The following is a 13,012-nucleotide window of genomic DNA, read 5'->3' on the forward strand; positions in this document are numbered from 1 at the left end:
CATGGAAATGGACGTTGCTAGGGAACTTAGAGAAAGGTTAATTTCTTCACCCCAAAAGCTACATTAAGTAAGTTTTCTATTTCGAAATATGGTCCTCAATTTATTACAGAGGCAAGGTAAGAATTTGCGGAAAATGACCGGAATTCTACAGGCTCATATTCACATTTACAAAACAATTATGCTTGAAAATGTAAATTTGATTTTAAAAAAAAGTAAATACGAGTATTGCTTTTCTGCTTTGGTGTCACTATATTGAATTCCTTTATGAAACATCTAAGTATTTTGAAACGGCCAGTATTTACCCAGTTAATTACTAAGAAATATAAGAGACCTTCCCGAAGGCGCAGTGATAGCGTCGTCGCCTTGTAATCAATGGAGACACATGAGACACATAGTGTTTCGGATCCCACTTTAAAGTTTAGGTCCAGTCCCGATTAGCTTTACTGTACATAAAGTGGACTTAAAACAACGAACTCAACCAACCATTAAGAAATATAAAATGAGATTTTAAGAATTTGTTCAATATAGAGCATGTACACACATAACCTTACGTTCTATACTCAACTTGTTTCCCTTCCTTCACTACTACATGCTAACAATTCAAAGTCATACGCACAGCGCGCTACGATGGCATGGGTCCCGGGTTCAAATCTCGTTCTTTGTGAGAACAATAAATCCAATAGCATTTTGGATGTTCCCTTTGTTCCACATTTTCGGATCTGTCCCCCACCCCGTAAAATAATCCTGGGTAGGAAGGAAGGAGACAACGCAAGCATTTAAATGCCTCACACTTGCTTCGTGGCAGTTGGAGACGCTTTATTGATAACTTATTAAAGTCCGTAGTGCAAGGTCAGGTGAAAGAAGAAAATACAAGGCAAGGTGCTTTCAATTCCAGAAAAGATTAAATGGGTAAAAATATCAAAGCAAGTTATCGTGATGTTTTGCGTAACTGTTTCACATGAGAAATACGACGATAATGTTTACTATTTTCGGGCTTCTTTAGACTCAGGGCCATGATTTGACGTATTTATTCAAATTACAACGTTTAACTAGAATTTAAAACCAAATAAAAACAATGTTTTAATTTTATTGCCCACAAAAATTAGCTTTTTTCCATTTTTCTCACTTCTATTTATTATAATTTTCGTATGAACCCCATGGGACGCGAGGCTCCGGGCGGTCGCCCACTTCGCCGTTACTACGCCACTGTTGATGTGAAACAACTTATTGAACCAGATTGCTTTAAAAGCGACATTCTCGCTATAAAACCGGACAAAAATTGACAAGTTGCCGGTTGGGGGGGGGGGCGGTCAAGGTGCAATGACCCCGCAATGTGCTCCTGAAATTGTATATAAAAACAGAAATTCAACAGATAGTGTCGTTTATAGTACAAGAAAATCGATTTATGAAACAGAAATCTGGTTGCCAACAGCATCATATGACAACGTCTGTGATAATAAGCAGTGGCGTTTTGTCTCAGCCAGAGGGCTCCGGGTAACCTCCGAAATGCAGAATTAACTTACTTGCAGATAGCAATCGATAGGAAAACATCCCTCATCTCATACCTTTATAGCTACGCAGTTTGCCGTAAACGTAGTGTAGTGTGTCAATTGTCTACAGTTAGGAATCCTGTAGAAAGATTCAGTTGCTCAACCATTCGATTCCTTATTGCTACACAATATACATCAAACTTGGTAATTCATGACCTTTTACCGCAAATACGTACTAGTTTTACACATGATATTTAAAATGTAATTTCACACTAAAGATTTTCGGGGCCCCAAGCCTTTTCATATTGAAATAAGGTCTGAAATGAATTTCCCACATTGTCTACAATTTACACCTGTTACGTTTTACTTCAAAGGGGCCCAAAAACTTAGTAGGAGGTTGATCCCAGGGGCAATTATCCCCTCCCAATTAGGGTCATTACCCCCTCTACTGGCGCGCAGGGAATACAGCGTATGAGTTAATGTGACCATTATTTTGTGTAATTTTGTGAAGTTCATTTTTCTTACACATTGAAATTTACTGGACATTTCTGTCGAAACAGTTCTACTTTTCCAATGTGTTATGATTTTGTGATCTGCAGTGTTCGAAGTGAATATTGCTAGCTGCGAATTTCCTTGTTACAGTTTGGGGATAGAAGGAAGAATCCTTGTATGGATCAAGTTGGAAGACAATGCAGTAGGTGAAGGAGGATGCTTATGCAAATTCGAGCACTGATGATCTATTACTAAAACGGTTCTTGTTTCATGAAAGTATTTATAAGAAATATACCTAGGTATGATCAATGGTCCATCGAAAAGAAATGGCAGCGTTAAAATTATGAATAATGATATTGAGGTCTAGTAGCACCAAAACTAAACACCGTGTCTGTGGAAAACTTTTATTTTTATTGAGGGAGGCCGGAGGTTTCAGTTCTTCCAAACGGCATTTCATTGAGTGACCAATTTTCAGTGAATAGAGTCCCATCGAAGCTTTATTATCTATCTCTCAAGACTGGAATCTGCTGCTATTTCTTCATAGCAGATTCCAATTGACCTTGTGGTATTAGGTCACCACCGACAATCGAGAGGTCCGGTTCAGCCTTCATAACTGAAGTGATACGTTTGCTTCAGTATAATAGCTACTCACAATTAGTATTAGAAGCTTAATGTGACCGACTCTTACGTTGAATCTTGGCCTGGCGCATCCAGGGAATGGCATAGAGACTGAAGGCGCATCCACCTTAGAGCAGTGTTAGCTATCCTTTCCAACAATTCCAGTATTTTGTTGAATATCTGTGTATTATATGTAACCTCATTAAAAAAAAGTGTTTCAAGAAAAAAATACAAAGGATCACGAACAAAAAAAAAAAGCTCCCCCGTCCTCCAAAAAAGATTCCTGGCTGCGTTGAAGTGAGAAAATATTTCCAGATTCTTCTTCCAGTTATTTATTAGTCACCCTGATATAATTTCTAGAAGAGTACTACACTGATATATAAATCGATAACAAAAAATGTGAATGCAGAGTATTTGGGGTAAAAGTTAATTTCTTGTAAAATTGGGGGAGAGGGGAACTAGCAAACTATATATAGTACGTCCATCCCACTCTGACATCAATTTATTTTTGTCACAAGGGGGCCCCAAGAACTGCGCTACGCCACTGCACTGCAGGGTTAAAGGTTCGAAAGGTATTTCTATAAATTAACACATAGCTTTATACGAGAGTCTGTGATGTTGGATACTAAAAGGTGGATTTTCTCCCTCAGAGCAGAGGAGCGAGCGAAGTGAGTAACGTGGGAGCAGAGATGTTGAGGCAGTGCCTGGAGGCGGTAGCTGCTGCCCTCTGTGGCGAGGAGAGGAAGCTCAACCTCCTGGACAGTGGATGTGGCGACGGAGACTGTGGATCCACGCTTAGGAAATTCAGTGAAGGTATAGTGGAATTTCTATTAATTTTGTCTTTGGTTGTATTTGAAACATCCACCAATGTTTTCTTTTCTAACTTTTGAAAAACCTTATTCTCTGTTGCATAATAGTAGCTCCAATAGCATGACCTGTATAATTTTTTTTTTCTCATTTTACTTTCGATTGCATGAGTATATCAAATTTCACATCGTACATTACAAAAAATCACAAAACATCTATTCTGTGGAGCAATGCTTTACATAATGATTGAGAAGAGGAGAAAGCGAGTGGACAGAGCGAAGCAGCGCACGTTGCTGCAAACCTACACCACCTTTTCTTCTTATACCTTCATTGGTCGAGTCGCTACTTGCGCAGTTGCTTTCATTTCCGTTTGCTTTCTCCAGAGATTAGTGGGAACGGAAAAGATTTACGTTATTAACCCAATCTTATCCGTGCAGTACGAGAAACGTATTTACCTGAGGGAAGGGGCCTCACAGACCCACACTTTATTTATCACTAAAATTGAAGAAACCATTTTGATATTGAATCACTGCTTTCTTTGTTCATTATGTATGTGCGTTTATTTATTAATTATAATAATTACAAAATTACTTTCATTAATAAAATTATTGCACATTCACATATTTTACCAATCACTAAAACTCAGAAAAATCATAATAATTTGTATTATTTATTTTTGTTTTTATAGGTGCAGTTATGTATTAATTATAATATTTACAAAATTACCATAATTAAAAACCAATTATACACTGTCACTGGCATTAGTCTCCCGAATAACACGCCTGATAGGCCCACCTAGTGCAATTTGACCCCAATTTTCAAAACATTTATGTTTTTATGAACAAAAGTAATACAGAAATATTGGTAACAACCTAGGGAACAACGTAATGTATTTCCATTTTTTCTAAAAAAAAATTACAGTTAAATATCTAAGAAATAGAGGTGGTGGGCCTCATAGCCCCCCTCCTCAGATAAGCTAGGATTAAAACTATTATTGTCCTGTATCTTTTATTCAGTATAATAGTGATTAAATAAACCGTGTGAACCATTTAGGTTGCCAAATCATATTTGGCCGCGGTGGCTCAGTCGGTAACGCGTCTGACTACCATGCTCAAGGTCCCGGGTTCGATCCCCGGCCGGTTCAAATCCGGGAACTTTTCTAACGGTGGAAGCGGCCCCGGCGCCCACCCAGCGTCGAATAACATGGGTACCTGGGGGAAACCCTGGGGGGTAAAGGCGGTCAGGGGCGTGATGCTGATCACATCACCCCCACTCACGACCGGATCAAGAAAGTGTGGGGCGTTACCCCCACACCCCCTATACGCCTTCATGGCGTGGTGCTATGCACAGGGGAACACTTTACCTTTTTTTACCTTTTAAATCATATTTTTACGCCATGAATGATAGGATTATCATAAGTAAGATGTATAGATTATTTGTGCTTGCAATTCATTAACACTTGGAATTTTCCAATGTAAATAAATAAATAATGATCTTTCCCGTCACGTGTAAAAAATAATTTAAAAAACTCGCAGAGGAAGCAACTCGTTAACAGCCAAGTAGCTTTAGTTTGGTGATTCGTGGTCAGCGTATGGTCGCAGTTTTCTTGCTTTCCAGATAGGCCATTGCTTAGAAGTGTCCTTTCAACACTGACATTTCGGAACTCCCAACCAGAATCGAATCCAGGACCGCTCACACCAAAGGTGAAAGAGCTAACCGTTATTCCATGTAGTAGTTCTCGCGTCGACGCCTTGTAATCAAGTGTTCCCGAGTTCGATACCTGGTGGAGGCACATAGCGGTTCGGACCCCACTTAAAACTGTAGGTCCAGTCCCGATTAGCCTTACTGTCCATAAAGTGGACTTACAATACCAACTCAATCAATCGGAAACCTACATAAGCTAAAGTTCTCCGTGCATATAGCACCGTGTCATGAAGGTGCATTTAGGAGTTGCAGGGGTAGGGCCTCACCCATTCTCGATCTCAACCATTTTTGAGGTGATGTGATCAGCACCACACTCCCAGGATTACCCTCAGGTACTCATTGATTTGAGGCTGGGTGAGCCGCAGAGCCAGTTTATGCTCATATCCTATATACATATAAATAATATTTGGAACTAAGTTATTTTCATAAATATTTTTTCATATTAACATATTTAACATATATTAATAATTTATTAAACCTCAAAGCCATATCTTTTTAAAATTTAAACGCATATAACTGAAGATTACCGTAAACGAAATAAAAGTTTGCTAAGAATATAGAACTTCAGACCAAAATACTATAACAATACTAAAGAAGAACATAAGTGTGTTTCAGCAGGATCTACGTATACACAGTAGTCTCATTACGTTTTTTAACTAGGTAAATGCAATATTGGAAGTCCAACTTTTGTCCTCGACGATATTTGGTAACATTATCCACATAACATAAATGAAACACACTCATCACTACGCCGTCGCCTTGTAGTAATCAAAGCACCCCGGATCGACCCCCGGTGAAGGAATAAGAATTGTATATGTAGTCTCAATTAGCCTATCTGTGCATAAAGTGGACTTTAAACAAACATATGTTTTTTTCTATGTAAGATATATACACATACAAACATCATCTATCAATTTCAGGGATGCCCACATGGGGGACTATGGCGCAGACTACGCCATCGAGATTTTTGTGGGGGATTTTTTTCCCTTTCAAATAACATTTATATATATTTCTAAAATATATGTAAAAATTTTACATCTTAAATGCGCCATTTAATCCATTAGATGAAGAAAAGAAAGTACTTAGGGGCAGGGGTGCTCACAGGTGGGTTTTGTGGATGCCCGTCCACCAATTTTTTTTTGGGGAGGGGGGTTTATGGAAAATTTGACGTGAACCATATAGCATTGGACACAAGTTACCATAGCTGCTATATAAATAGCAATTTGTAGACTTCCAAGGGAATAGTAAAGGGCAATATGTATTATCGGGAAGGGGGTGGACGGGAAACATCCAACTCTTACATATTGACACGTGGATTCTGAATGGGATTGAGAATTAAACGTATTGGGGGGACAATATCCTACTCTTGAATATCAGTTTTGGTTTGAGTTGCTGTTGTAAGTCCACTTTATGCACAGTAAGGCTAATCGGGACTGGACCTACAGTTTAAAGTGGAATCCGAACCACTTGTGCCTTCACTGGGTATCGAACCCGGGACCCCTTGATTACAAGGCAATGACGCGCCATGGGGGAGGCCCAATTGAATATCAGTGTTAAGTCTTAGATTATAGAGGGTATTGAGCGTTAAATTGAGGGGGTATCCAATTCTTGTATATTACTATTATCTAGACTGTTGCGAAAATTCTGGTGACTGAGAATTATTTGTTTTAGCGGAGGCAACATCCTCTCTTCAACATAAACAGTAAGTCTAAAATTGGCAGGGAAATGTTGGTGGGAGGATTGATTATTAAATTTAAGGGGGGAGATATGAATCTCTTGATAAAGTGTTAAATCTTAAATTGTCAATGGATTTCTGTAGTGGGGGAGAGATCGGATATTATAATTAGGGGATTATATATCGTGGGGTCATAATAATGTTTTGACATCCCATTAAATTAATATTCTTGAAAGACTTTAAAGAAATGGATGTAAAAATTTTCTTGCTTCTTTCTCGATGTTGATTCATAACATCACTTCTTAAAATAAGAATCTGCTCAATTTAAAGCAGGTGCATCATTTGGATGATGTACTTCTATTAGCCAATTATAACACCATTAAGCCTTGTCTCCATGATATAAAAACTAAATATGCTGATCAAGGCAGAAATTTATTTTATTATAAAACATAAACTAAACGTAACGTTTCAACCTTCTAGCAAGGTCTTCTTCAGACTATGTACCAAGTACAAATGTAACAAGGTACAAGAACAGGAAGATATATATACACAAAAATACTCCCCTCCAGGCTATTAGAAAGTTGTTCTGGAACATTCTAGGAGGTTGCTTTCCCTTGTCAACTGTACTTTCACCTAAAAGGCTTTTTCTTCCATCTAGAATGTGGTTGGACTCTTTATCTCACGCTCTTTTTCCTTCATTCTTCTTCCTTCTTCTCTCCTCTTTCTCTCTTGTCCTTTCCACTCTTTCTAACACCTTCTTCAATTATTTGTTTATCATCAGTCCCCCATTCCAGTTCATTGTGTCTTCTGCAGAAGGTTGAAACGTTACGTTTAGTTTGTTTTATAATAAAATAAATTTCTGCCTTGGTCAGCATATTGAGTTTTTCTATTAGCCGTATTATCGCATTTCTAACATCTTGTCGCAGGACAATTTTACTTTAACAAGTGACATTTGCACTGAAGATTGAATCCACGTAATTATTGCTATGGATTACTAAAATAATTAGATTTATCCCAAGCAGAGGGGGCGAGTTCTTTGAAGGAGGAACCGTATTAAATGCTCGCCATTAGGTTAGGAATTTCTAGCTAAGGTTCTGTAATGTCTCGTGGAACATTAATTGAATCGGTCACACGGCTGAAGTATGTTATTTGGTTTACTCAGGTTGAATTTTCTATCTTAAGTTGTGTAACAATTCCTGTTAGATACTCAAATTGTGGTTTTTATAAATCTCATAAATCTTATTCTCCATTCATAAACACTGTTTAATAAATGCTTATTTATATAATTTAACTTATTACACATAACCAATCAACGTGCTAGCTTTCCGTTATTTCGAAAACTGAACTATTAAAAATATATGGACAGTTTAACATGGTATTGTATTCAAATAAACATCAATTATTACTTATTCATCCAAACTATTGGGGGGGGGGATTATGATGAACGATTTTGGGGAGATAATGCATGCACGGTCTTGGGGTGATGTTCGATTAAAGGTTATTAAGAGTAGGTTGCGTTCCAGTTTGGGGGATCCATGATTGTCAAGTTTGCTTGTTTTGTGTAGTGAGAGTGACATTCTTGCACAAATTCCAAATGATGAAATAATAGATAAATTCGCAAGGTCCAGTATTCAGAGACAAAAGATCTTTATACTAAAGTTTGTTTTAGTATCAATGCTGTCTTGTAAATAAACATTAACTTGAAAACAGCACAAACGTTCTACTTCTGATAGCCTGGAGGTGTTAAGTGACTTATTGTGGTATTGTTAACTCTGCAACAATTAAAGTTAGGTGAAAACAAATGTCACAGTTGTTTTCCTGGTGAAATTCTAGCCCATTTTGATATATCGCACGACACCCTTCCCATTTAAATTTCTGAAGTTGAATTCAAGATGGCGGACATCAAGATGGCTGCCGACCATGCGGGTGACGTCAATGTGGTTCCCCCTTGGCCAGGCAACGATTGGTCATCGCCATTTTTACGTTCCATGCCGCAGCGGCCTTGTACTGGGGGTGTTAAGTGACTTATTGAGCCACCCTCTATACGTATATATATATATATATATATATATATATATATATATATATATATATATATATATATATATATATCCGGAAACACTGTCCTAATTAAATACCGTGCGTTCATTTCGATCTGCAGCCGAGAGATCGGGAGAAGCGTGGCGGGCGGCGCTGACGGAGATGCCGACATTTGCGGCCTGTAATGCCCGCTTATTTTTATAGACATATGCAGACATTTATATAAATATTGCAAAACGATCACTAACCTGTGTTATAACACGCAAAAGTTCTTCTGTAATTCATCCAAGTTCTGCTCTTATATACACAAAAAAATACGCTTTAGAAACGATGTTAAGAGCCACAGATAATAAAACATTTTAATCATAGTTTTGACCAGTAACGTCCTGCTTAAGTTTATATCCTTGAAAGAGTTTTGTGCCGATGGGGATCGTTTGGAGGTTTTGAATGTGCAACACTGTATCAAGATTACGCTGTAGAAGAAACCGTTAAAAGTCAATAGTGTTCGTGAGCTTCCTTGCAATCCGAAATCTCCGAGCTCGAGTTTTTTGTTCCTTCGCGACTAGATGAAGACAGAGTTGTAAATATAGTGGCGAGCAATGTAAACCAAGAGCGTGTTAATTTCGTACTGTGCGCAAGAGTGTTATTCTTGGTTACTTGCAGTTACTTGTTTGTGTTATTGTAGTGTGTATGTGTGACGTGTCAGTGAGACGATTGGAATGCCAGCCGCAAGATTCACGTTAGAACAAAGATTTTTTTATGTATGACACGTACCTCCGTGAAAACAAACTCGTGTCGAGACGTGTGTAGGTAATTTGTACAGAAATTCCCATGCGTTTCAACTCCACACAGAGATACGGTTAGACATCTTGTCCTTAAATTACGAGAAACTGTATCGTTAAATTTTAAAACACCTAAGCAAAAACGACGGATTCTAACCGAAGCAAAACTCGATGATATTGGTGCAGCGTTAGAATGTTCTCCAAACAAACCTCTACGCCGTGTTTCACAAGAGGTGGGCGTGTCAAAATCATCGGCACATACAGTCACTAAGCTACTAAAATTAAAACCATACTCTTATAACACAGGTTAGTGCTCGTTTTGCAATATTTATATAAATGTCTGCATATGTCCATAAAAATAAGCGGGCATTTCAGGCCGCAAATGTCGGCATCTCCGTCACTGCCGCCCGCCACGCTTCTCCCGATCTCTCGGCTGCAGATCGAAATGGACGCACGGTACTTTATGGGTATTATGACATGAACTTGGGGGTGTGTGCTTCATTGGCTTTTGGGTGGGATTGCGCCATTGGCCTTGAGGGGATGGGCACCCCTTCTATCAATAGATGTACAGAATAGTGCACTTGTCCATAGTTGTGAATTCACCAAGGTACAAGTATACAATATTTTTTAAAAACATAATTTATGATATGCTCATCTAACAATAAGATATGATTTTCTTCATCTTTGTTAGCTGAACTCTAGGTAGGATAACGACCTTATGAAATTGTTATTTCCTGCTCATGGAAAACGCAGTCCAGTTGCTTATTGGTCGCCATGTTTTCCACTTCCAGCTGTTCAAATCTCGCTTCCGGAATTCTCCCTACGCTGCCCATCCGATCTGCTGCTGCAGTTGGCGGCCATCTCGGAGGCCAAGATGGGGGGAACTTCCGGGGGCATCTACAGCCTTTTCTTCACGACGTCCGCCCCTGCACTGGAGACCGTCGACCCCAGCGCCTGGCCCGACGCCTGGGCGGAAGCCTGGAGATGTGGCCTGGAAGGAATCAAGAGGCACAGCCAGGCCAGATTAGGCTACAGAACGATGGTAAATGAATATATTTTAAACAACTTCAATCCATAAATGAAAGTTACAATGATTTTATTTGCACATTTGGACTGTATGTGTTAATGCATCGTTTATATCTACATTTTTAAGTTTCAAGCGTCTATACAAGGTACGTATAGTTCCTTTTATTTGTATTTTTGGTTATTTAAAGTTGCTTTTCTACCGTTTTAGGTTAATTGCGACCATGAGAATGATACGGTAGGAGAACTAACGCAAACAAATACTTTTTCCAGCGTTCAAACTTATGACTATGTAATTAAGCATTCTTACCATTTCGTCACAGAGGTTTAGTATTCGCTTGTATTCAAGTTTCTAAAATCTTCTCTTGATGATGATATTCAGCAACCAGATCCAAACAGTGGTACAGAGTAGAAATGAGGATTGACATAACCAAATCCTTGGATGAGCAAAGGCAATGTGGAATTAGAAAATGTGTTTCTGGATCTATAAATGTTGTATTGTCTAAAGAAAAAAAATCCGAGGAGATTTTGCATAGCATATTAATATATTATTATTATTATACATAATTAAGTTAGAAAGTAGAAGGTATTTTACATATTGTTCGTTTATTTTAATTCTTTGATTTACTTGCGTTTTCTATTTTGTCCCACCAGGCACTAAAAAAAAAATCTCCTTTAACTGTTACATTTCCCCCTCAACTCCACTTTTTCTTAAATAATTAATTTTTCACCATTTTAAAATTCACAGAAATTAAAATATATTTCTTATTAAGTGAAGAGGAAGTGTTTCTTTTGTCCCACCCGTGACACAAAATTGTTCACTTATAGCTACAAATCTGGGAAAGTATTTTAAGGGTCGTTACGTTTAATGAACAGTGTTAAGTTTCATATTTCATTGCACAGCAACTGTAAGGAAAATGTTGCTTAACTAGCAGTAGAATAGCTTTTTAATATAAAAAATATAGCCCGCGTGTGTGACAATGGAATTCCCCTTATCAAAGTTCCAATTTGTATACATTGTATTCGCAATCTAACAAAAGACTCAGCAAAACTTTGATACCTAAATTTCTCTTGTCTATAATTTTGCTCCACTCGGATGTTTGATGTTTCGTTTTAGTTGGATGCATTGGAGCCTGCGTTCGAGGAGTTCTCCAGGAGGCCAAAAGCCACGCAGAAGGAGTTGCTGGAGGCGTTGGAGGCAGCCACAGGCGCCGCGAAGAAAGGCTGCGAGGACACACGAACTATGAAGGCCAGGTGAGCGACCACAAACAAAAGAACCGTTGTCTAAGATCCTTCGTGCACCTTCCCCTCGATCCGTTCAGCTCGGGCCATAAGGAAGCATGCTCCACTCTGCCCCTTCCCTCCTCGCGGAATTGCGGTTCACAGAAGTCGAGGGTCTGCGCAGGTTTCTTTGCTGGCGGTTCCACTAATGCGAGGCCAACTGAGAAAGTAATGCCCCACATTGTTTTTCTCATTCGAGAAGGAAGAGAGTGTGCAAATGGAAGGGTAGCAATATTGAAGTTTAATGTTCACATGTGTGAAAGTACATGATCGTCCAAAAGATAGCGCCGCGGTACTGGACCGTGAAAATGGCGTCTGTTAATGACAAAACAACGAGCTGTAATTGAATTCATAGTGGCGGAGAAATAAAGAGTGGGAAACATTCGCAAACGGTTGTGTGCTGTGTATGAAAGTTCGGCGGTCGATTGGAGCACCGTTGGATGCTGGGTGCAAAGAGTTAAGGCTTCAGGAATTGGAGGAATGGAGCTGCATGATCGGCCGTGATGTGGGCATCCTTCCACAGCCACCAATCCAGACGTGCGCATCGGCTCGGCAAACGGCCGTACAACTTTTCGTCAGTAATAGTAATGCAATGGCAATTATGGTCGCTTTAGGGTTTTCGAAGGTATACGCAAGATGGGTTCCTGGAAGTCTCACAAACCGAGCACATGCTTCCGAACCCAGTAGGCAATCGCCACATTTGGTTGGACTGTGCTCCCCCAGCCCCCTATAGTCCTGATCTGGCGCCGTCAGATTTTCATCTGTTTGGGCCACTGATGGACGGCCTGCGTGGGACAAGGTTCAAACATGACCCGTGCGTGATTGTGTAGTGAGAACACGGCTACGTGAACAGGACACGAGCTAGTAGTACACGGAAGGAATTCATGCCCTTGTTTCGCGCTGGCGTATATGACGTAGACGTTGATGGAGATTCTGTAGACAAATAACATGTGTAAAGGAAATATTCAGTTATACTGTGAGTGATTTTGATATATTTTGAATAAATAGTTTCAAAGAAATAAAATTGCGGGGCATTAATTTCTGAGCAACAATCTTATATGCGTACCCACACTCATTTATTTGCATACATATACGTACAT

The 13,012-nt window shown here is 39.1% G+C and overlaps 1 protein-coding gene across 4 annotated transcripts in view; it reads left to right on the forward strand.

Moving 5' to 3' along the window:
* The window catches only part of LOC146000510 (PTS-dependent dihydroxyacetone kinase 1, dihydroxyacetone-binding subunit DhaK-like), a 138,428-nt gene that overhangs the window by 125,058 nt on the left and 358 nt on the right, over positions 1-13,012 (forward strand). For all 4 annotated transcript variants that reach the window (XM_083138245.1, XM_083138248.1, XM_083138247.1 and 1 more), the window contains 3 exons: positions 3,251-3,413; positions 10,400-10,650; positions 11,749-11,885. In XM_083138245.1, the coding sequence (XP_082994371.1) occupies positions 3,251-3,413; positions 10,400-10,650; positions 11,749-11,885 (551 nt within the window). The remainder of the gene's footprint in view (positions 1-3,250; positions 3,414-10,399; positions 10,651-11,748; positions 11,886-13,012) is intronic.

Source organism: Lepisma saccharinum, chromosome 16 (assembly GCF_977018435.1).
Source record: "Lepisma saccharinum chromosome 16, izLepSacc3.1, whole genome shotgun sequence".
In the NCBI taxonomy this organism is placed as follows: Eukaryota; Metazoa; Arthropoda; class Insecta; order Zygentoma; family Lepismatidae; genus Lepisma; species Lepisma saccharinum.